The sequence below is a fragment of the Aquarana catesbeiana genome, linkage group LG04 (genome assembly GCF_042186555.1).
Source record: "Aquarana catesbeiana isolate 2022-GZ linkage group LG04, ASM4218655v1, whole genome shotgun sequence".
In the NCBI taxonomy this organism is placed as follows: Eukaryota; Metazoa; Chordata; class Amphibia; order Anura; family Ranidae; genus Aquarana; species Aquarana catesbeiana.
In genome coordinates, this window is record NC_133327.1 from 516,177,504 (window position 1) to 516,203,572 (window position 26,069).

The following is a 26,069-nucleotide window of genomic DNA, read 5'->3' on the forward strand; positions in this document are numbered from 1 at the left end:
TTCTATTGGCTAATCAAAAATGCCTGAAGCTGTAAACCACTTGTAATAAGCTTCAAAAATGCTTGTAATACACTTCTAAAAAGGCTCAAATAAAAAGACCAGTAAATCACTGAGTGAAGATGCTGGTAGTATGAGCTAGTATGGCTTACTGTGCAGCACTGGATAGGACCTCTGCTGGTGATGCAGTAAACTGATGACCAGCATGTGGTTGTGCTACAAAGTTTAGCCATTAAGTCAAGGTTAGTTCACAAGGGTTAGAGAAGGTTTCCTGAAAAGCACAATCCCGCTTATATCATCAATTAGGAGCAGTTTTGTACAGCAACAAATACCATAACTGTCAAAGTCTGTAATACTCAAGTGGTAAAGAAAGCTTTCAAAGGGGACAGTTACCTGTTGCTTGTACTTAGGTTGTTTGATTTACATTGAATTTTCCTAGTGTTTAGGTGTTAATGGGCTTTATTCGCATCAGAGATGGGTTTTGATTTCCCATACAAGGCTACAGGAATGCAAAACCCACTTGAAGCAGGTGAAATGCAGGTCAGATGGAGGTCAAATGTACTCGTCAACTAAGTCTGAATGATCTCAAAGGCATCTCAGATTGATGGCAAACGTATGCCATTGATACACATCCAAAGTCTGTCAACATAGGCCCTTAAATTGTTTTGCAGCCAGGGTTTTCACTGCTGTCTATCGCAATGAAGGGGCAAGTTTCTCTCATTTACAAGAGAGGTAGATATCCGTTTGAAAGACAAATCCACCCCAAATTGATACTACAGTATAGGAAATACTTGGTGGGTCGATTAACTTGTTTGTTTCTTATATACTTTTGGAGTTTGGATGAGACATTGCCTTTGTGACGATTACAAAGTTCTACTAGTTTCAGTTCTGGACTCGACACTTATTTATTAATCTTACATTATGGAAACTCCACAAGTGGAGTATGGCACCCTATTTTGACATTAAAATGGCCAAGTTTGTAAAAGAAATAAGCCAGTGGGTAACTCAACCCATCAATGTACACCCATAACTATTATATACATTTTGAGTGGACCTATTTGTCAAATCTTCCTCATTTTGCAGCATAATAATGATTACACTTAATAATCTACAAAACATAAGCACAATCTTATAAACCGTAACAAGTTGTTTTTTTTTTAACACGTATGAATTGTTTCTAAGTCCACCATGGTTTAAAGCCAGAAAGTAAGGTACTGTATGTCTGCATTACTACAAACCATCCTGTATCCTTTCTGGTCACTGGCATGTGTTACTGTTACCTTGGCAGCCTTTATGTGCTGAGAGACTTTCTCAAAGTTGCGGTTTAGTTCAGCCAGCTTTGGTTCTACCAATTCACGACAGGAATTACCACGGCTGTTCATAAGAATTATGGCCTGGTCACGAACATTATCTACTCTGAGACTGACATCATCAAGCTCTGACAGCAAACGCTGAAAAGACATAACAGAAGTGATAATTATCTATATATTCTAAGACACGCTCTTGTATGCATGCTTCATTAATGTCAGTCAGAAACCTGAAATATTCAAATAAATTTAAAGAACCTGAATCTATAACAAATGCAAAAGGAGCTAATATGTTAAGATTTAAAAATAACCTATTTTTTAGAGAATCTTTTATGACAGATTCAACCACATGATTGTTCTGGGTCATATCATTTGCTGTGAAGCTAAATAGGTTGCTTCACTGTCACTAGCACACTACTAGAGAGTAAGAGTGTAGTATGCTAGTGAGTAGGAAGAATTTACCATACATCTGAGAAATGTATGGACTGTCAAACTTGATTCCTGTTACAGGTTGTCTGGTGCAGAAGGACTAATCACTCAAAGGTCTCCAATATTTCTTACATCTCTTACCAGGACCAAGATATTTGAAGGGTGCAGCAGTATTATTATTATTACTACAGGTATTTATAGTGCTGGCAATTTACACAGCACTTTACGTATTGTAAATTCTCATCAGTCCTTGCCTTCAACTTGCTTACAATCCAAGGTCCCTGTCTAATTCATACATACACATACTAGGGCCATATTAGGAAGGAATCAGTTACCTATCAGCATGTCTATGGAGTGTGGGAGGAAATCAGAGTACCTGGAGGAAACCCACACAAGCACAGGGAGAACAGAAGGAGTAAAACTCCCATATTTGAATTTATAGTGGCCATTAGGGGAGCAAAGCTGGAAACCTGAGCAAGAAGATGGAATCTCTGAAACACATGTAAGCCGCATCAATCAAAAAGAAAGTGTCACTGTTGGTTGGTCTTAACCTCTAATACTGTCTCTACTTTAGTAGAAACATTGTAAACTGTATTAGGCTGGTCACACATGTTACAACCTTTTTGTACAATCCCTTTTAAATTTACTGACACTATGTAATGTGAGGGCCTACATAAACACAATTTTTTCAGATTTTTTCATCAGACCTTTGTACTACATAATTACGTGTAGATCTAAATGAGATTTTACAATCAGGGACAATCATACCACTGTGCACTCCTTATGCACTAAAACATTAAAATCAATTGTTTAGAGCAGTGGTCTTCAAACTGCGGCCCTTTGCCTGACTTTATCCAGCCTTTGGGACACTATTCCTTCCACTGATGAGATGCACTATTCCCCCCACCACTGACACCAACAGCGGGGCACAAATTCCCCCTCTGACACCAAGTATGGGGCACTATTCCTCCCACTGACACTAATGATGAGGCACTATTCCTTCTACTGCCACCAATGATGGGGAACTATTATTCCTACTGACAACAATGATGGGGCACTATTTCTTCCACTGACACAAATTGAGGGGGCACTATTCTTCCTGCTACTGACCACATGGGTAATATGTATTTTTTTTTTTACTCCCACTGACCACCAAGTCTGAGGCATTATCTACTCTCAATGGCCTGAGCTTGGCCCCCTAAAGTCTGAAGAACAGTAAACTTGCCCTTGTTTAGCAAGTTTTGAGACCCCTGGTCCCTGGCTTATACTGCATTTTGTTAAATACTTATTCATTTTCATTCAAGAGTAAGAGAGTAGTATGCTAGTGAGTAGAAGGAATTTATTTATCTGAAGCCAATGACATCATGGTATAGTATACGCTAACAGTAATAACTAGTGTTCTTATACACAAAGCTAATATAAATGAGGCTTATATCTATTCTGGGGCTCGGATATAGAATCTATCAAATCTATCTGCATATTACTCGTAGAATCATTCATAACCATAGATGCAGAAACTTGCAGTCCACGTTTTGTCAGCCTGCACTCAGCCATAACAAGATGCTTTTAGGGTAAATCAGAACTTAAGTGTCTAAGAAAGTTTGTTCAGACTTACAAGAAGTCATCCAGTACTGTGTCAATGGCCACAAGACAGGACAAACCACATACAGGGCATTCAGCATTCAGTGCAAGTGAAACATTACCTTCACAGTTTCTTCTTTCTTGATCACTGGCTTTTTCTCAATCTCATCAAGAAGGGCTTCCGCTTGGTAGAGCCAAGTGCTTATGTGAGCAACATTCTCATCGAAAATCTCCATCTGACTCTGGTGATTCTAACAAAAGACATAGATGGGGTATTGGCTGAAAGCAGTTAAGTGAATAGCCAATAATGAGTGTTAATTTACAGAGCTGGCACTGAATGGAGACATTAGAGGATGGTCTAGAATTTAGGGCACATATAATGGGGTAGACCTTATAATGCAACAGGTCAGCAAAAACGCATTGCATGACATTGACTCTTGGAATATGTCATAAGTATTACTGGCAAACATTAGATTAACAAACAAAAAATAAAACATATAAAATAGGAATTGAAAAGACTTTTGTAAAGAACAAACAATGCACTATATATAGCATCTTTTTAGGATAATGAAGCAGCAGTGAAATAAACAAGGCACTGACCTACCTTACTCTCCCGAAATTAGTATATTAAGAAACCCAAAAGTAAGGTTTTATATATAACAAAGAATAACATTTTAAGTGTGAAAAAAATGTGTGCAGCTAGAAAAATGTGGATGCTGATATTTTATGGTGCCAGGAAACCTGTGTTTTCATTAAAAACAGCAGAAAAGAATTGTTAGATGTCCACAATAATCAATGCAATTAGACTTAGTGTGTTATGCTATAGTATTGCTGCTTACTTACCAGCAGAGTATTGCACCAATCCTCTGTCCAGGTACGTACTCTGCTCCAGCCAGCATTAAGAACACACAGCTTTTCTTCCAGGATGATCTCGCTTCCCTCCACTAGGCACTGTAGAGCTGCACTACTCTCCGTCACGCTGTTCAAATCAGCTTTCCTCCTCTCTAGTTCCTTCAGTACGTTCTACAAAAGAAGCAGGCCTGATTATTCAGAGCACGCCGGCAAACCCTTCAAACTCTCTCTTGTTTCACACACTGTTTAGCAGCACAGGACACTCACCATCTTTTCACCTCTCACCACTAACTCTAAGTACTTTAGTCACTGTAAGTTACAACACCTATTATGTACAAACATTATTTTAAAAATGTAGAAGAACAGCCAAAGCATAAAAATACACAGCAACATGGTTCTTTGTACATAATACTATTTTATGTAATACAGATGTATACCTTATTCTACAACAAGCCTATTTACCCCACGCTGTCATATACAGATGTGTATAAATATTTCTGAGCGTATGAGCATCCTGTTCACTAGTGCAGCACTTCTAAAAACTTGTCATGGCAGCAATTTCCCAGCATACATCACTGCCGGACTTTAAAATAACAGTTCCAATTAACATAGCATAACATGTAAAAAAAAAATACAATTTGCTGCTTGCCTTATATTTATTAAACCACTTCAATACCAGACTATTTCACCCCCTTCCTGTCCAGGCCCAATTTTCAGCTTTTAGCGCTGTCGCACTTTGAATGACAATTGCGCGATCATGCAACACTGTACCCAAACTAAATTTTTATCATTTTTTTAGATAGATAGATTTTTCTTTTGGTGGCATTTATTCACCACTGGGCTTTTTTATTGTTTGCTAAACAAACCAAAAAAAGAACAAAAATGTGAAAAAATGTTCATAGTTTATGTTAATAAATTTTGCAAATAAGTAACTTTTCTTCTTCACTGATGTGTGTTGATAAGACTGCACTGATGGGCACTGATGGGCACTGATAAGGCTGCACTGATAATCAGGACACTGATGATCATTTCCCCCAATTATCAGTGTAAACAGTGGGGGTTATTTACTAAAGGCAAATCCACTTTGCACTGGAAGTGCACTTGGAAGTGCAGTAGCTGTAGATCTGAGGGGGACATGCAAGGAAAATAAAAAACAGCATTTTAGCTTGCACATGATTGGATGATAAAATCAGCAGAGCTTCCCCTCATTTCAGATCTACCCCTCAGATTTACAGCGACTGCACTTCCAAGTAGTGCAAAGTGGATTTGCCTTTTCGTAAATAACCCCCAGTGTGCTGACAGCCTTGCCGGATACCAGTACTCCTTTCCTCACACAGACACAGCATGTGAGGAAAGGAATGCCGATAACCAGCAAGTCTGTTTACATGTAATCAGCTGTGATTGGACACATGGTAAAGGAACGCTGTGATTGGCCCTTTACAACGATCCCTCATCAGCTGTGTCCTAAGGACACAGAAGTCACAGAGTGCACCGATGCACGCCCCAGAACGAGAAAGCTGCGCTCTCTTTTGGCTATAGCGTGGTAATGAAGTGGTTAAATAATTTTTTGTATGCTATGTCAATGGAAACGCATAACAAACATATAGCGGGGGGGTTTCTCAAATTAAACTGCAAAGGTAGAAATACTTTTCCTAGGCGTTCCTGTATATTAGCAATGTCTGCATCATTTTACACAGGCTTCACCTTATTTTCTAAGCTCTGAAACACACATTTTGCAGTATTTACTTTGTTAAAGTACATATGAAACCAAAACTTTGGAATGATAAGGAATGAAAAAATCACAGTCAGTTTTTGTTTTTTATTTCTGTGTCCCATTGAGTAGATTTACCTTTACTTCCTGTCCTGCAGACAGTCCAAATGGAAACTATGTTATGAAAATCAATTTAAAGTCTATCAAAAAGGGGGAGCAATGGGAGGATGGGACTTTGTATGAAGCATATGACAGCAAGAAGGTAATTAGCTGAATAAAGGAATTTTATTGCTTTACAAAGCTTGTAGGCATACATATATAATCATGACGGTAAAAAGGTAGCCTACTTCAGCCTACTTCATTTCTAATGGATTACAAAAAACACAGACCACTCCTCAACCCCTCCTTATGCACAAAGTGCATAGGAAGGTATCAGATCAAGAAGTATTTTTAGCATTTATTGAACAGATATAACAAAACACTTTCAATGGTATATTTAGCAGACCAAAAGGGAGCAAATAAGAAAAAGTAATTGTTAGGATTTACTTTAAGCTTCTTTGTGCCAATAATTTACAAGGAAGAAGCGTTGTTCAGTTGCACAACTGTTCTCGGTTTCATTTTTGAATTATTATCCAATTAACAAATGGCTGGCCCTCCTGGTGAAACAACTAAATTCTTTTTTAATAAAAATAATTTCTGTAAGTAGAAAATCATTCCAAAGTACAGAAATTCTACTGTCAACAAAGTTTAAAGAGTAAAGAAAAAGCATTAATATAAACAGATTCAGTAAATATCCATCAACAGAATTTATGCAGCATGCAATTTGCAATTTGAAGCGATTAAAGATTCATTATCCAAAAGTAATTTGCATCCTGGTGCAGCTAAGCCACAAGTGAGTTATAATTAAGTCATTTAATAAGTCAGGCACAATTTGTTTTTGCTGTGTACTCATAATTCAGAAAGAAATCTCAGCTCAATTAATGCTGATGCAGTGGCAAGCTGTGTGTATTTTGTTATTTGAGGAATGGATCGGAGCATGTATGATTAAATAAAGTGCTTTACACATAAATGCAGCGTAATGAAAATATCTGGTTCATGGCTGAACTCCACGTTGTTTGATTTTGGAATTATAGTCTTTTATAGTGGCCAAACAAAGCCCAATAAATGAAAAGAATGCTACAGGTTTTAGCATTGCTTGTCATAATCAAGTTAATGAAGGGGTGCGATAATGAGTATTTCTGAGTACCAAGTGCTAATCACCTCAAGCAGATTATTAAATATGCTGTTTGATCTTTTCTTCAATTTTGCTTTATATACTTTACATCCATTCGCATTAGTTAGTAAGAGTTCACTTGCTTATTTGTACAGGTGTGTACAATGTGACAGTTACACGCACAAGATTGAGATTTGTCAAAGTAGAACTCAAGTCAAAATAAAAATGTAGAAATGAAAGCTAAAAAAAATGTAAAATAAAATATATAATACCAAAATCAAGTTTTGCTGTAAACATATTCAATCTAGAGTCGTCTCTTACATACTCTTTTTACAACACTAGATGTTCGTCTTTGATGTCGAATGATGGCCAGCATCGATCAACCCACTTATGCCCTGCATACACGATAGGATTTTCCGACAACAAATGTTGGATGTGAGCTTGTTGTCGGAAAGTCCGACCGCGTGTAGGCTCCATCGGACATTTGTTGGCGGAATTTCCGCCAACAAATGTTTGAGAGCAGGTTCTCAAATTTTCAGACAACAAAACTTGTTGAATCAAACAGAAGAGCCGCACTGGCTATTGAACTTCATTTTTCTCGGCTCGTCGTAGGTGTTGTATGTCACTGCGTTCTTTACATTCGGAATTTCCGACAATATTTGTGTGACTGCGTGTATGCAAGATGGATGACGTGACTCTATCACGAAATGCCGCGTAGGGCAGAGCGACGTGTTCTCGTCACCTCCCACTGCTGCTGTTGTTTCCAGTAGGACGGGCTGTCTGTGAGCTTCCGGCCGGCGCTCCAGACTACACTATACGCCTACTATTGTCTACTAACATGTGAGTTTAATTCTTTTATTCATTTTAATAAAGTCAACGATTTTACACTATATGGAGCCTTCTTTCCTTTCATGCCATATCCGTAATGCTGTGGGCTGATGTCTGAGTATCTGTCAGTGTGAACATCCCTAGTATGATACCAAAGTTTCTGATGTCTCATCTCGATATAAGGCTTCTGGTCCATTGGTTGTGGTTCGAATCAGTATTGACAAACAGCTCTCTCTGATCCTCTGTAACAGGGGATCACGAGTTTCTGGTAAGCGGCCAGTCTCATTTACGGTGGTGGAACAAGCACTTTTCTCTTCTCATAGCAAGAATTCATGTATTTTGGAACCTTTTTGAGTTTCTTTCATATTTTTATATCACTTGGGTGATTCACATTTTTTGTATATGGACTTTTATACATAATTTTTGTTTTTTTCATTTTTGATTGAATATTAATTTGATAATGTGTTTTGAATTTCATGTTTAATGCACTAATGGGGATTTTTTCACTCAATTTTAATCATTTGGTTTGGTGATGACGTGTATGATCGCTAATCCTCTCTAGCGAGATTCAACCCCTCTTTTTTCTCAAGACAAGTTTGAGCCAACATCCAGGGCATAACCCTGCACACAAACTGCTATGGACCCCTCCCCAGGCTACAACTGGACAGGAAATTACAGACAGTACAGGGATGATGCGCTCATGTCTCTTTTACTTTGCTTTCTTCTTTGATCAGCAAGATATCTATATACAGATATATCTATATATAGATATATATAGATATATCTATATATATAGCAGGGACATGCAGTCAAGGGAAGCAGGTGAGGCAGAAACATGAACATAAAAAAAAAAAACTCTCTTAACTACAAGGAAAAAACTTGGGCTTATTGGTATAAGGTTTATCCATAATCCCATGTTTTTCTTACACAGTTAAGATGGAGAATCTACTGCTGCTGAAAAGGTACTTTTTTAAATCAAGCTAAATAATATATTAATACGTTATATGTTATAACATAATGATGTATTATTTATCTATTTACTGTGAAATTACTGGTTTGAGGTTATAACTTCAAACTTCAGTAATTTGTCCATTAAGCCACCTGCTTGAGTACAGTTTTTGAAAATATAGTAAATTACCTTAGACACCCTAGGGCAGTGATGGCGAACCTTGGCACTCCAAATGTTTTGGAACTACATTTCTCATGATGCTCAACTACACTGCAGAGTGCATGAACATCATGGGAAATGTAGCTCCAAAACATCTGGGGTGCCAAGGTTCACCATCACTGTCCTAGGGAATAAAATGGCGGTCGTTGCAACTTTTTATGTCACATGGTATTTGCGCAGCAATTTTTCAAATGTGTTTTTTTTTTTTTTTTTTTTTAAAGTTTCATGAATAAAAAAAAAAACACTATATAGGTAGCCCAATTTTTTTGTATAATGTGAAAGATGATGTTACGTTTAATTTCTTTTTTATTCGTTTTCCAAATACTCCTTAAGTTTACATACCACAGATCCTTTAAAAATACCCCTTAGTATACATATAGCTCCAAAATTCTCCAAATACATCACAGAGAGAGAGGGAAAAAACACAGCAAAACCCTCCACTACCCCCTTTCTCATTTATTTACCATCAAAATCCTTCTTATCTAAAACTTGACTGTGGATCAGTCATATCAATAATAATAAATATTTAAAGCAGAGTTCCACCCACTTTTACTACTTTGTCTTAAAGGAAAGACCAACCCTCCACCACTCGATTTTGGATAATTTTTTTTTTTTCTTACTTACCTTTTCTGAAGTACTAAGAGTACTTTTGTCTAGCCAGGGCGTCATTTTCTCTTCTCCCCCGCTGACTTCTGAGACCTGTGTGTGTCCCAGAAGACGAGAAGGCCATTCAGAAAGCGCTGTGCGACTTGCGCATGCGCAGTAGGAAACCGGCAGTGGAGCCTTCACACTCTCAGTTTCCCTTAGTTGGAATGGCGGCGCCTGCACCCAATCCGATAGACGGATCGGCCTCGGGGAGCCAAAATCGCAGGCTCGTGAGACAGGTAAGTGTCCTTATTAAAAGTCAGCAGCTACAGTGTTTGAAGCTGCTGACTTTAAAAAAAAAAATGTTTGCAGCTGGAACACCACTTTAAAATGACTGATGAAAGATAATGTTACGCCGAGTAAATAGATACCCAACATGTCACGCTTTAAAATTGCACACACTTGTGGAATGGCTCCAAACTTCAGTTCTTGAAAATCTCCATAGGCGTCGATTCAAAATGTTTTACAGGTTACATGATTAGAGTTATAGAGGAGGTCTAAGGCTAGAATTATTGCTCTCACTCAAACGTTCGCGACGATACCTCACATGTGTGGTTTGAACGCTGTTTACATACGCTAAAACAAGTCCTTATGCTGGTATGTCTAATTAGTAAACTATGAGAACTAATGAAGGTCCTATATATAATCTATATAATCAGAGAATGGTTCAGGTTATATTATATAGATTAAATATGGCACTTTTTATTAGTTCTCATAGTTTACTAATTTAACCAACATAAGGACTTGTTTTAATAAAATCAGGACTGTTGGTAGCTCTATAGAACCCAGTGTAATTTTTATTTTTTATTTCTGCATTCTGTAACAGCCCTATACTTGCCCAGTGAAATCTCAGCATTTAAAGGGCTGTTACAGAATGCAGAAATAAAAAATAAAAATCTGCTGTCCAATAGATTCCTTTCACAAGGATATTGGTGTGTATCTAGCTCTGATACTAGCCAGTGCCTCACCAGCCACGGACCTCACCGCACGTCCCTGATATATAGTATGTGTTCAGGCTGTATGAAAAAAATAAATACCGTGGCTGCTGTCTTTTAACAACTTGACCACTGGGCACTTAAACCCCCTTCCTAATCAGACCAATTTTCATCTTTCAGTGCTCTCACACTTTGAATGACAATTACTCATTCATGCAACACTGTACCCATATGAAATGTTTATCCCTTTTTTCACACAAATAGAGCTTTCTTTTGGTGGTACTTAATCACCATTGGGTTTTTTATTTTTTGCGCTATAAATGAAAAAAGACCAAAAATTCTGTAAAAAAAAAAAATACATTTTTCTTTGTTTCTGTTATAAAATTTTGCAAATTCGTAATTTTTCATAATACATTTTGGCCAAACTTTATACTGCTACATCTTTGGTAAAAATAACCCAAACCGGTGTATATTATTTGGTCTTTGTGAAAGTTATAGAGTCTACAAGATATGGTGCCAATCTCTGAAAATTGATCACACCTGAAGTACCGACAGACTATCTCATTTCTTGAGACCCTAATAAGCCAGGAAAGTACAAATACACCCCAAATGACCCCTATTTGGAAAGTAGACATTCAAAGGTATTTAGAAAGAGGCATGGTGAGTTTTTTGAAGTTGTAATTTTTTCCCATAATTCTTTGCAAAATCAAGATTTTTTTTCTTTTTTCACAAAAGTGTCATATTATCAGGTTATTTCTCACACACAGCATATGCATACTACAAATTACACCCCAAAATACATTCTACTACTCCTCCTGAGTACGGCGATACCACATGTGTGAGACTTTTACACAGTATATCCACATACAGAGGCCCAACATGCAGGAAGCACCATCAGGTGTTCTGGAGCATAAATTACATCTAATTTCTTTCTTTTATTACATCTAATTTCTTGACTACCTCTTGCAATTTTGAAGGCCCTGGAGCACCAGGACAAAAAAAACTCTGCAGATATTAACCCATTATGGAAAGAAAACACCCCAACGTATAATCTATGAGGCATATCGAGTCTTTTGAACTTGTCATTTTTTTCTACAAATTTTTCGAAAATGTGGAAAGAAAATGAAAACGAATTTTTTTTTTTTTTTACACAAAGTTGTCCATTTTTACAATATTTCTAACACATAGCATGTACATACCAAAGATTACACCCCAAAATAGATTCTCCTACTCCTCCTGAGTATAACGATACCACATGTGTGAGACTTTTACACAGCCTGGCCACATACAGAGGTCCACAGAGGTCCAACATGCAGGGAGCACCATCAGGCGTTGTAGGGGCATAAATGTCAAATCTAATTTGACTACCTATTACACTTTGAGGCACTGTAGTGGCATGGATGATCTGTGGATGGGGATGGCTAAGCATGGTTGAGCCATGAATGTGGATGGCTGGGTATGGCTAAGTATGGATGGGATGGCTAAGTATGAATGGGATGGCTGAGTATGGCTGAGTGGGTATGGCTGAGTATGGCTGGGTGGTTATGGATGGGATGGCTAGGTATGGCTGGGTCGGATATGGCTGAGTATGGCTGGGTGGGGTATGGCTAGGTGGGTATGGCTGAGCGTGGATGGGATGGCTGAGTATGGCTGGGTATGGATAGGATGGCTGGGTCGGGTATTGCTGAGGCTGGGTATGGCTGAGTGTGGATGGGATGGATGAGTATTGCAGAGTATGGATGGATGAGTATTGATGAGTATGGATGAGTATGGATGGATGGATGAGTACTGCTGAGTATGGATGGCTGAGCATGGAAGGATGGATGAGTATTGTTGAGCATGGATCGATGGATTAGTATTGTTGGGTATGGATGGCTGAGCATGGATGGATGGATGAGTATTGCTGAGTATGGATGGATGGGTATTGCTGAGTATGGATGGATGGATGGATGAGTATTGCTGAGTATGGATGGATGGGTATTGCTGAGTATGGATGGATGGATGAGTATTGCTGAGGATGGATGAGTATGGATGGATGAATGAGTATTGATGAGTATTGCTGGGATGGATGAGTATTGATGGGATGGATGAGTATTGCTGGGATGGATGAGTATTACTGGGATGGATGAGTATTGCTGGGATGGATGAGTATTGCTGGGATGGATGAGTATTACTGGAATGGATGAGTATTGCTGGAATGGATGAGTATTGCTGAGGATGGATGAGTATTGATGAGTATTGCTGGGATGGATTAGTATTGCTGGGATGGGTGTATTGCTGGGATGGAGTATTGCTGGGATGGATGAGTATTGCTGGGATGGATGAGTATTGCTGGGATGGATGAGTATTGATGGGATGGATGAGTATTGCTGGAATAGATGAGTATTGATGGGATGGATGAGTATTGCTGGGATGGAGTATTGCTGGGATGGATGAGTATTGCTGGGATGGATGAGTATTGCTGGGATGGATGAGTATTGCTGGAATAGATGAGTATTGATGGGATGGATGAGTATTGCTGGGATGGATGAGTATTTTATTGCTGGGATGAATGAGTATTTTTTTGCTGGAATGGATGAGTATTTTATTGCTGGGGTGGATGAGCATTGCTGGGATGGATGAGTATTTTATTGCTGGGGTGGATGAGTATTGCTGGGATGGATGAGTATTTTATTGCTGGAATGGATGAGTATTGCTGGTATGGATGGTTATTTTATTGCTAGTATGGATGAGTATTGCTGGTATGGATGATTATTTTATTGCTAGTATGGATGAGTATTGCTGGTATGGATGATTATTTTATTCCTGGGATGGATGAGTATTGCTGGGATGGGCACATATCGGCGCTGTGGGCAGTACACATCCATCCCACAGCGCGTCAGCACTTGATCTCTCCCCTCTCTGTACCGAACGGTATGAGGAGGGGAGAGAGGAACCGGACATGACGCCGGTTTGTTTACAAGTGAATGCTCTGTCATTGGACGGAGCGATTACATGGTAAACGGCCACTATCAGCGGCCATTTACCGTGATGCAGTCACGGATATTCCAGGGGGCATGCGGAAGCAAGATTCTGGGAAGACGTCCATGGACGCCCTCCCAGAATAAGCCGACCATGCTGTAGCCGTCTTTCGGCTATGGCCTGGTTGGCATGTGGTTAATAAAAGGACATTTACCTGTCCAAATATCCAGCGCCGTCCTCACCTGGGCCTGCAGTGTTCTGGCTTCAGCACCACTCCTCTCACTTCCTGGTCTCCAAGACTGAGATGAGAATAGCGGGAGCCATAGGCTCCTGCTGTTGTCACTCAAACTCCTGTGAGAGGGCATGTGGAGACACATAGCATAGCTCAGGGGCACAAATGCCTCTTAACTGTATCAGAGCCCCACAAAATGAAAACACTATTTAATTTATTTTTAATATTCAAAGCAAACTCACCCATACATCCTTGTCTCCATGTTTAATTTGCTGAAAAATCAAATTGAAATCACTTTGAAAAACGTCCCTAGTAGTTCTACTCGCTGTCATTTTGAGTAAGGGCAGATGATTCACGTAGCATTTACTTTGTGGAATCAATCTGCCCTTTGCTCAGGCATGTAGACAGGAGGGTGTGCTTAGCTAACAAAGCCAAGATAAAAAAAAAAAAATGCCCATGAAGACTTCTAGGATGTACTGTATGACATAATTTCTAGGCTGGAAACCAGGAAGCAACTGAAGAAATATAAAAAAACGCAAGTAAATATAATATTCCTCCCTATCTATTTACTAATGCTAGTGGACTAAGGATTAAAAATAGTTAAAGTTGACCAAGAGGGTTTAGTTGCGCTTTAAAGATCTACCATCATGAATTTCCTCCACCAATACCCCCTTCCTCCCCTTTTGCTACTTCTGCTATTGGGCCTGCGAAAAAATTGAAGACAACATAGCCAAAGTATAGGTCTAGGATCAGCAAGGCTACTTTCACACTGTTTCATTGCAAAAACACGGTAAAAGCACACGCGTTTTTGCCGTTTTTCTGGTGTGTTTTGCACCTGTGAAAAAAGGACATGTGACTCAAAACTGCACCAAAATTGTAATCGTGGGTGCGTTTTTGATGTGTGTTTGCAAAATTTTTGATGCGGTTTCCATTCATTTTATTAGGGAGGTGCATTTTTAGTGCATTTTTTTAACGCACCAAACAGGTACCAAAAATGCAGCAAGCAGGAAAAAGCAACAGACACACAACTGACCAGTATGTAGAGTTCCATAGGATTTATTGGTCATGCATTTTTCTTCCACTTCCGCAAAAAAAGAAGAAAAACTGATCAGTTTGAAAGCAGCCTTAAAAATTAGAAAAGAGAAAGTTAAAAAAAATCATCTGTCACAGTAGGGTTGCACAATGTTCCCTGATCACTATCTACCCAAAAAGTTCTTAGGTGGAGTTCTTATTTGCTTCCAATTCTACTATTACTTTATTACATTAGATAAATGTAATTTTGCAATAATTTCATTAGAATAAAAAGATATTTTGTAGTATGCTCGTGGTACAACAATTTTATACGAAAAATATATCAAAAACATCTGTAAACAATTCCAAGAGTATACATGGGAAGAACTCAGTGGGCCTTATCAACTGAAAGAAAATGCAAAGAACAGCAAGAAATCACCATGAAGGCTGAGGTTACCCCTGGGCTGTGGATTAGCATGAGTGTTCATGGCTCAGCATGATCTCCTAAGTAATCTGGTAGTGCATTCATTCTTGGTAAATAACTTGTGTTGGTCCACATTCACAGTGTGCGTTCAACCTCCAGAGGAAGCTTTTTCATGGCTTTCATGCATATATATTTAAATTTAATGCGTACAGTGCCTTGAAAAAGTATTTACAACCAAAAATGTAAATGTATTTTATTGGGATTTTATGTGATAGACCAACACAAAGTGGCACATAATTGTGAAAAGGAAGGAAGATAATAAATGGTTTGCAAATTTTTTTACAAATAAATATCTGAAAAATGTGGCGCGCATTTGTATTCAGCCCCTCTGAGTCAATACTTTGTAGAACCTTTCACTGCAATTACAGCTGCAAGTCTTTTTGGGTATTTCTCTACCAGCCTTGCACATCTACAGCATGAAATGTTTGCCCAGTCTACTTTGCAAAATAGCTCAAGCTCTGTCATATTGGATGGAGAGCATCTGTGAACAGCAATTTTCAAGTCTTGCCACAGATTCTCAATTGAATTTAGGTCTGGACTTTGACTGGGCCATTCTAAAACATGAATATGCTTTGATCTAAACCATTCCATTGTAGCTCTGACTGTATGTTTAGGGTCGTTGTCTTGCTGGATGGTGAACCACCGCCCCAGTCTCAAGTCTTCTGCAGACTTTAGCAGGTTTCTTCTAAGATTGCCCTGTATTTGGCTCCATCCATCTTCCCATCAACTCTGACCAGCTTTCCTGTCCCTGCTGAAGAAAAGCATCCCCACAACATGATGCTGCTACCACTATGTTTCACAGGGGGGATGGTGTGTTCAGGATGATGTAAAGTGTTAGTTTTCCGTCACACATAGTGTTTTGCTTTTAGGCCAAAAAGTTGAATTTTGGTCTCATATGACCAGAGCACCTTCTTCCACATGTTTGCTGTGTCCCACACACGCCTTCTCGCAATCTGCAAATGGGACTTCTTTTGACTTTCTTTCAATAATGGTTTTCTTCTTGCCACTCTTCCATAAAGGCCAGATTAGTGGAGTGCACGACTAATAGTTGTCCTGTGGACAGATTCTCTCACCTAAGCTGTGGATCTCTGCAGCTCCTCCAGAGTTACCATGGGTCTCTTGGCTGCTTCTCTGATTAATTCTATCCTTGCCCGGCCTGTAAATTTAGGTGGACGTCCATGTCTTGGTAGGTATGCAGTTGTGCCATACTCTTTTCATTTTCAGATGATGGATTGAACAGTGCTCCATGAGATGTTCAAAGCTTGAGATATTTTTTTTAAAACCTAACCCTACTTTAAACTTCTCCACAACTTTATCCCTGACCTGACTGGAGTGTTCCTTGGCATTCATGATGCTGTTTGTTCACTAAGGTTCTGTAACAAATAGGGTTTCACAGAAAAGCTGTATTTATACTGAGATTAAATTACACACAGGTGGACTCTATTTACTAATTAGGTGACTTCTGAAGGCAATTGGTTCCACGCTTTTCAGATATTTATTTGTAAAGAAATTTGAAAAACATTTATCATTTTCCTTCCACTTTACAATTATGTGCCACTCTGTGTTGATCCATCACATAAAAGCCCAATAAATTATATTTATGTTTTTGGTTGTAACATGACAAAATGTGGAACATTTCAAAGGGTGTGAATACTTTTTCCAGGCACTGTATGTCAAGATGTTGCCTACTGCATCTACATGTCCCCTTTGATCTCAAACACACTGCACATGCTTATTTAATTTTTGGGGGGATGTTTTTTACAAATGTAAAAAAAAAAGTCCCCAAAAAACTTAAAGTATAACTAAAGGCAAAACTTTTTTTTTTAGCTTTGGATAGAGTGGAGAAAGGTTAGAACACCTGTCAGTTCTTAACGCCATCTGTGTCCCAGCTAGGGAGATTCACCCTCTCTATTTGTCCTGTTTAACATTGTCATTGAAAGTGAAAGTAAAGAAAATCCCAAATTTGGGTTGTTCCCAGAAAAGTAATAGAGGGGAAATCTTCCAATGGGGACACTAGTTATGGTGACCTAGGGGTTCCAAGAAATTCTCTTAATTTGCAGGTATTTCCTATCCCTTCTTGTTTGACTATGGGACAGGACATGAAGGAAAAACTCTGCAATGAGACACAGATGGCGAAGAAAAATCTGACAGGGGTTATAACCCTCCCTTACTTTATCCAAAATGAAAAAAATAATGCCTACAGTTCCATTTTAAGTAAGAAGACCCAGTAATAAAGTACAGGTATCGACCATTACAAAAAGCATTCATAAGAAGCGGTGAATTAAAGCTGGCCATTGATTTTTTTTTCATTCATTCAGAGCCAACAGGCTGAATGAAAAAAAAAAAAACAAATAGATTCCCCCATCCACACAAGTGAGGTGGATAGGGGAATCCTTCCCGCTGTCAGAATACATTGATTAGCAACTGCAGCTGTTAGAACAGAAATTGTCATACATGGAGTGAAATTCAGCTGATCCCTAATGAACCAGCCAAATTTTAAGCCATCTATGTCCAGCATTAGTCACAGTGAGCATGTACATGTACATGTACACTGTGTTATCCATTGCAATGTCTGCACTATGGCTTCTTTATTTTATTTTTTCCATTTAAAGTCATGGTTAGTGATATTAGCACACATTCGAGATATATTTTTCCCATATTGAAAGGCAAATGCAAACTGACTAAATGATGTAGACTAGCCCCCCAAAAAACACTGGAGAAAATCTAATTTTAATTTCAGTTATGCAACCCCTTATCTGGCATACGTTCAACTATTGGAGCGGGAACTGTTTGTTAGGATAGCCATATGTATGCTTTTACAGTAGTGTGTATATGTGCACAATAAATACTGTGAGAATATACATTACATGTTCAACTTGGTTTGTGAGCACGCTGATCAACCTCGATTGGGTATATACATTACTAAATGATGCCCATTGAACAGAGTTTTTTCGGTATACACTGTTCTTAATGAACTGTACCGTTTTCTGTTGCTAGGACCTAATGAGCACAAGATTACAAACAAAGATGCGTGACTGTGAACTTTGCCTGACCCAAATAAATCACATAGCTTACTTTCTACATTCTGAATGATTAAGAACATTATTATATCCAAGCATGAAAATTCAACCTAGATAATTCAAAATGTCCACTCTAAAAGGCTTAACATTGTTCTCAAATGTAAAAGACATCTGATTTACATTAAAGCATATGCATAGCTAAGATTTTATTTTAAGACTGGAAAGATCGTTGTCAGGTTTTTCTTGCTGACTGTGGTCCGTTTCCCCATGGGGAGATTCACCCTCTCCATAGTTCTGATGATGACTGTCTCTGAGACAGAAGGTTTTACAGTTACCCCATAACAAGAGGTAAGTATAAATCTTCTAATAGTCTTTGCTTGTTCCAGTGACAGTTTCCTTTGTTTTGTACAGATTTCCTTCCTGTTCCATCTCTGTGACAGAAAGAGAAAGGAAATCTACCCAATTGGACACAAACAAAAGATAAGCTGACAGGGGATTTAAATCCAAACCTTTAAAAAAAAGTTTTAGCTATACATACATTTTAAACCCCCTAAGAGGTGTTTTAAGCCGGCCATAGACAGTTCAAATCACGGCTGGTTCAGCAAGAACCGGCCAAGATTTGAACCATGTATGGGCAGGCTGAATGTACCCAAGTTGATCGATCAATCAACTTGGGTACAACCAGCCTGACTGATTTATATGTGATTATCGCTAGTGGCTGTTATAGCCTCCCCTGGAGAACACAATGGCTCCACGGGAGGGATTTACCTGTCAACACTGGTTGCAGGAAACAAATCCAGTCCGTCTATGGCTAGCCTTAAGCCTAGTATACACTAACAGTTTTTTTCATTCAACCCAGCGGGCTGAAGGAAAAAAAAAACTGACAGCTCAGGATGGAGCCGCTGTACTAACAATCCAATGCTAGGACAGCGATCTTCCCTGCTGTGCTACTGTGTTCTGACAGGAGGAGAGCCCCCCCATCAGATCACTGCGATCAGCGTCAAACAGGAGCCGGTCAGCACACCTTTTTCGGTCATGCCCCTTTCACACCAGCCAACTGGCGGCTGTACACATGGGCCACGGTCGTCCAACATTCGACCCATGTGTAATAGGCTTTAGAGTCTTTCCTCACATTTTCCCCTTACCTCCCTTTGAAAGTACAACACTTCCTTTCTCCATTATGGAAATATGGCTCTGTATTGGGACCATTTCATGCTGACATGAGCATGTTCTAGAACAGTGGCCAGCTTGCAGAGGGACGGATGGGTAATATTAATCAGTGTTGTGCAGTTAGGTCTTCTTTTGAATGAAAGTGCAGTGTGTAGGAAAACCACCTAGCCAGATAGATAGCAGCCTACCTCTACCAAATGTCTCAAAGATCTGGGTGCGTGGAGTGCAAATATACTGTACATAACCGCATTTCACACTTCAGAGATGCTGATAACGAGATCATTGACAATAGATTATTATTATAATACAAACCCTGGATATCAATTTCAGTATCTGCATATTGTAACTGTGATGTTTATTTTAAGACTCCGCAAAAAGTTAAACATTTTAGGGTATTAGTTTAGTCAATATGTAGTCATACCTCCCAACTTTTTGAGATGGGAATGAGGGACACCTATCAGCAAAAGTAGGCAGGCATAGGACACACACCCTGCCACACCCCCTTAAAGGAGAATTGTACAAAAAAGCAAGATTGGTTAAATCCACAAATGCTTTTTTACCACTACAATTCCTTTATATTGGCTTTTGGAATTTACAAATGCAGCAATTTAGAAATCAGATGAAAGGCTTAGTGCTGGAAAACACTTTTTGAAAGATAAAAAGTGCATTTTATATATATCTATAAAGATCAGACCAAAAATAGAGACTAATGAGGAGGAATGAGGGACAGAGGGACATTGCTCCAAATCAGGGACAGACAGTCCCTTGAAATCAGGGACAGTTGGGAGCTATGTGCAGTTCTTCCTCTTGGATTCAACTGTCTTTGTGGTCTTCATTGTGCATACAAATATAGTTTTATTTTATTTATTACAAGCAATTAAATATAGTACTAACACTTTACTGAGCACTTCACATATACTGTACATTCACAATCCCTGCCCTCAAGGAGTTTACAATCTAAGGTCCCTATTTCACATACACACATACACTGAGCCAACTGTCCTACCAGCATGTCTGGGCAAAAAAAATATAATGCACGTTTATTCATAGATCTTGTTAAAAAATCAAATACAAAACCTTTAGTGATTAAATTTTAATTTGTGAATGTTTGACCATTATCTAATATCTATGATCAGCTTGCAGTTAACCCAGCCATAGATTATGCGGGATTTCTTTCCTGCAACGAAAATTGCTAGATTCCCACATCAACACTGACTGGAATCCATCCCTCAGGGCTATTGTGGCAGGGGACAGAGGGAGCTATCCCTGATGGGACAATACAGTGATAGCCACTAGCACCTATAGCTACTGGCAATAATTGCATTCTAAAAGTCCGACATGCTGGTTGTACATCGATCGACTTGGGTACAATCAGCCTGCCCATATATTGTTCGCATCTCGCCCAACTCAGCGGGGACCATCTCTATGGCCGATTTCAATCTGAGCCTTATGACTGGCACCTACAAGCTATATCAGATCTCATTCAGCTCCTCTGCAGCCCCTACAGCAGTTAACAGAGGCAGCAAGAGTGGTTGGCCAAAGCTAGCTCTACCAAGTTCAGGTAAGTGTTTGCATTGATAATCAGTTATGCAAATACCAAGCACAGCTTACAAGCTTGAGCTTTACCCAACTTCTCCCACCTACTGTACCTCATTAATGGTCTTTACATGCAATATGTGGCGTTAATGACCAAGTGAGGTAGCAGAAAAGATTAATTAACTTTCCAAAATGGGGGTTGAAAGTTGCATAATTGATTGTTTCAGGTTTCAGAGCTCCCAATATCAGTAAGAATCTTCAAGTTATGGGCAAACACCTTCCCACTATTAAGTTCATGCGTCAGTTAATAAGGGTACATTTTACCCTAGTATTTACAGGTTAGTATCCATAACCTTTATGTTAGTGGTTTACAAGCCCTTCCCTCTGTGTTAAAGGGTCACTTTGACTAAATGATAAAAAAAAATTCAAAAAGTTAAGCTTTGCTAAGGATTACAATGTCAGCTCATTGCTGGGAGTTAATAGGAGGCATTTACCCATATCAGGCTAGGTGATGCACTCTGTAATCTCAATTATATGTCATGTAATTAGCAACAATACATAACTTTTAGGGAAAGGTGACCAAAATAGTGCAAATGAATGTGTTTTGCAGTAAAAATCACTGCTTCCCTCTATTTTGTTGTTTTTATTGTTATACTTTTCATTCAGTTTCCTTCTGAAACACAACTGATAAAAGAATACTTGTATAATCAGGCTGCATCCTTTTCTTGGCTCCCCCTTATTGCACATTCTACCTACTTTACTTGATTTACTTCTCTCCACTTGAGTACTTCTTAGTCACTTAGCTCTAGAGACCATCTACTGCCAACATTACTGACCAGACAAATCCCTTATTTCAGCTACAATATAAACAGAAACAAACAATGCTTACTTTAGCCCAAGCAATTTCCACATCCAGATCTGCACACAGACCATCAGCTGTGGTTTTCAGAATGAGCTCGGATTCAGTAGCGCTAAGCCATTCAGACAGAGATACCGATTCTTTTTTCAGCTTTGCGGCTAAAATAATGGCACGTTCCAAATCTTGCTTTCCTTCTGTTACCTGCAGCAAAACAGAGAGCTCATTAAGAAAAGCAGCACACTACTGACTACGTTAGAGTCTTTATACAAATGACAATGCAAGCACCAATTATCACATGACACTTATTAGGCTGCAACTTATTTTTCCTATCCATTATATTTTTCTGCATCACCAGGCAAAATCAATTTACCCCAAATATCAGTTATAAGGATACAATCTCTAGCACCATGGATCTACAAACAGAACTTATACAGATGTTATTTTGAGAGTAACCGTATGAGTGCCAATCAGCTATTCAGTTTCAATTCCGCTGTCGCACAAAAGCATAAAGGAACTTGTCATTAGCAATCCTGAGCACACTGTGAATCCACAGGAGAAACAGATACTTCACTGTAACTAAAATGTAATTGCAATGTAAATGGTTTGACTCTGAAAGTGTATCTAAAGCTAAAACCTTTTTTTAGTTTTGGATAGTGGGAGAGGGGAGGGGAGTTTGCTTTCTTAGTACCTGATGCAGAAATTTACACATGTCACTGAAACATGCTTTCAATGGGGGTGGGGGGTGAGAGAAAGAGGGGGGTGAGAGAGAGAGAGAGGGAGGTGAGAGAGAAGGAGTGGGGTGAGACATAGAGATTTGGGTGAGAGAGAATGGGTGAGGGGGGTGAGAGAGAGGTGGGGGGGTGAGAAAGAGGGAGGTGAGGGGGCATGAGAGAGAGAGGGAGAGAGGGAGAGGGAGAGAGCGAGAGGGGGTGAGAGAGAGACAGGGGTAAGAGAGAAGGAGGTGAGGTAAGGGGGGTGGGTGAGAGAGAAAGAAAGGGTGAGAGAGAGCAAGAGGGGGGTTAGAGAGGGGGAGAGAGGGTGAGGGGGAGCGAGAGGGGGTCAGAGAGAGAGAAGGGGTGAGAGACAGAGAAACCAGGTGAGGAGAGAGAAAGAAAGCGGGTGAGAGGGAGACAGTGGGCTGAGAGAGAGGGGGGGTGAGAGAGAGGAGGGGGTTGAGAGAGAGAGAGGGGGGGTCAGAGAGAGGGGGGTCAGAGAGAGTGGGGGTGAGGGGGGTCAGGGAGAAAGGAGAGGTGAGAGAGAGGGGGTGGGAGAGATGAGGGGACTCCCCATTCCCCCTATACTACACCAAGAGACCCCCCCTCCACCCCCCTTAAAATTAGAGCTGTATAATGTTCTACAATTTTCAGATGCCTGTAATGTTCCTGGATCCTATCAGCAGGGTTCCCTGATCACTACATTATCTGTGATGAAGAAGTCAGTGTTCTATCATGTCATCTAATATCACGGACTCCCTTCACCTTCCCCGCTGCCCACCGGCTCCATCAGCAGCTGCATGTAGCACTCACAGGTGAGCTACTTCCAGCATCACCAATCTGCCACCTCCTCCGCTTCCCTCACCGGCAGTCCCCTAGTTGCCCTGCCTCCTCATCTACTCCCATCCTGGGCTCCCTTCACCCTCCCGACAGGCAGTGCCCAAAGTCCACCCCTAGCTACATGTTGTGAGTGGCTGGCAGACCCAAAACAGCTTCAGGGGCGGCATCAATACAAATCCCCTGCCTGTCATTAAGGAGCAGGAGAAGCCAGAAGCTCCTAGTGCTCCCCTCCCCGGAATCAGGACTATCAGGAATCATGGTCATAGAAAGGATTTTTCCATTTCTATTTCACATCATCCTGATTTTTATCATAAAACTGCCACTTTTTCTTTCTCCTGAACTGTTACTGGCATCTGACAATCATTTATGCAGGCCTTTAGAGCCTTGTAGATTCAAACAGCAGTTGAATAAATGGCCCTGTGCCCACTGTGTGTGCTGCTTGGCCTTAATCCACCAGTTGACTTCTCTGAAATGAAATGTCAGTGATACAGTTATTGGGAGGACTGACAATAAGCAGTAGACACTGTAAACATGCTTAGCAAGTCAGGCAAAACTACGCACTCGACTGGGCAGAGTTAACTAAAAAATATTTTACAGATATCAAAATGTACACTCCTGCATTGCAATAATGCGTTAAGCCAACACACCAGCATTGTAGTGTGCCGCAACGCACAACAAACAACATAACTTACGAAATTCCCACTAATCCTACAGGATAAAACTGTAAAACAGACATTTACTGGAACCGATCCCCTGTGGATTCCACCTGCAGCAACTATTGAAAGCTGGCAGGAGGGAGAAGAGGAGAAGCCGGGTCCAGCTGCTACGGGAAGAAACAACAGGGGATCAGTTCCAGTAAATGTCTCACCTCCTGTCCAGGTTCCCCTTTATTCCGCTTGCCCCCCTATTAAACTGATGGGGCCCATCACAGTTTTTCATGTTATAATTGTTAACTAACACATATGTACATTGTACACTTTTAGCTATATTTGAAGTTAAATAATTGGTTAAATAAATACAACTGTATTTTTTTAAAAAGTGCACCAGTGCTAGCGTTTTAGCCTGTATGGTTCTTTATATGCAAAAGAGCTGGAATCGCAGGTGTTGCTGTTTTGGGTTTGGGTCAGCTATTAGTTATAATCTTGATACCACGCATTTCCCCACCACGTAAAACTCACAATCTCCAGTCATAAATAAAGTGCGTCAATAGACAGACCTGAGCACCGAGGTCATTATACAGGAGTTTTAAAGATGTTAGCTGCTCGTCCATTAGCTTTGGATTATCAGTCTGCTGCTTCTGCACGATTTGTCTTCCTGTCTTTATAACAGTTTCAACCTCCAGCTTTACTTCACTCAGGGTCTTGTACAATTTCTGCATGACAAACACAGCATGTTACTTTTATCTACAGAAAAACAGGTACTTGTACAGAAAATCTCCATTGCAGTCTGTAAAGAAAAATCCAGGAAAGTAATATGAACACAGATTTGAGGCGGTGGTACGATCAGTATTTTAAAATACATTTAAAGTATGTGTAGATCCAATCACTAAAATCGCACATATTTCTCATACCATAGTTTAAAATGTTCAGCTTACATTTATATAATACATGTGTATCTTGTATTATGAAGGTCCTTGTTGAGGAACTTCCTGTTATAGGGTGACATCGATCTGCCCCTGCTTCCAAATGTTGCTCCTGCATTGTCATTCTATCACATGGATTTCCAATGGAGACTACAAGCCCTTGTGTTCAAAATCATGAGGACAAAATAACTTTTCACATTGCAAAGTGTCCACAATATCAAGCATGGCCACCGAGTGACAAAGAGGATGACATGACATCAAACAATGGACTGGAACCAGAAGTGGAGCAACCGCCATATTTGTTTTTCCCATCCATTGTGTTGCGGTCACATTCTAGACTTATGTAAGCACATTTTTTACATTCATAAAGTGGGTTTTAATTAACTACTTCATTATGGGCTTGACTTGCTTTCTCCTTGATATTTCTTGAATTCCAGGGCACTGTTGGGAGCATACAGAGCAGACCCGAGGGAAGGAGAGACAAGCCTGGTGGTTCTGTATTTATTGCAATATTCTTGTTGTGACCCATTGATATATCTAAGGGTCCTAATATCTGGTGAGAGTCCATTCATGTGTGGTTTGCTGTACTTTTTGTAGACACTTTGCAGAGTGAGAAGAAGTTTTTTGTGCACTTGACACAAGAACTATTTTCTTTGGAATGCATTTTCATTCTATGTATTAATATGTTTTATATTTATGATATCATATTACATAGGGTATATTATTGTTACTACAGAACTGGTTTTGTTCAATACATAGATGTATCTGTCCAGAGAGTTAGGGTTATTCCAGCTGCTGGGGGTTATCTTAATATTCGCAAAGGGAATGTTTGGGTTTCTTCCTGAATGCTAAGGAGCCAGTGGCTCTAGCTGCTCTCAGCCAAGCCTGTGAGAGCGGGGAGAAGTGAGAGAAGCGCTACAGACAGGCACAGCGCTGAATTGAATACTCAGGTACATATAAGGGGTGGGGGAGGGGTATACTGCTACCTAAATATT

General features: G+C 39.7%; 1 protein-coding gene across 7 annotated transcripts in view; it reads right to left on the bottom strand.

The window, feature by feature from the left end:
• UTRN (utrophin) overlaps positions 1 to 26,069 on the bottom strand; it is a 1,071,426-nt gene that overhangs the window by 701,974 nt on the left and 343,383 nt on the right. For all 7 annotated transcript variants that reach the window (XM_073627744.1, XM_073627752.1, XM_073627745.1 and 4 more), the window contains 5 exons: positions 24,709 to 24,864; positions 21,970 to 22,140; positions 4,158 to 4,337; positions 3,437 to 3,565; positions 1,278 to 1,448 (listed from right to left, as the gene is read on the bottom strand). In XM_073627744.1, coding sequence (XP_073483845.1) covers positions 1,278 to 1,448; positions 3,437 to 3,565; positions 4,158 to 4,337; positions 21,970 to 22,140; positions 24,709 to 24,864 — 807 coding nt within the window. The remainder of the gene's footprint in view (positions 1 to 1,277; positions 1,449 to 3,436; positions 3,566 to 4,157; positions 4,338 to 21,969; positions 22,141 to 24,708; positions 24,865 to 26,069) is intronic.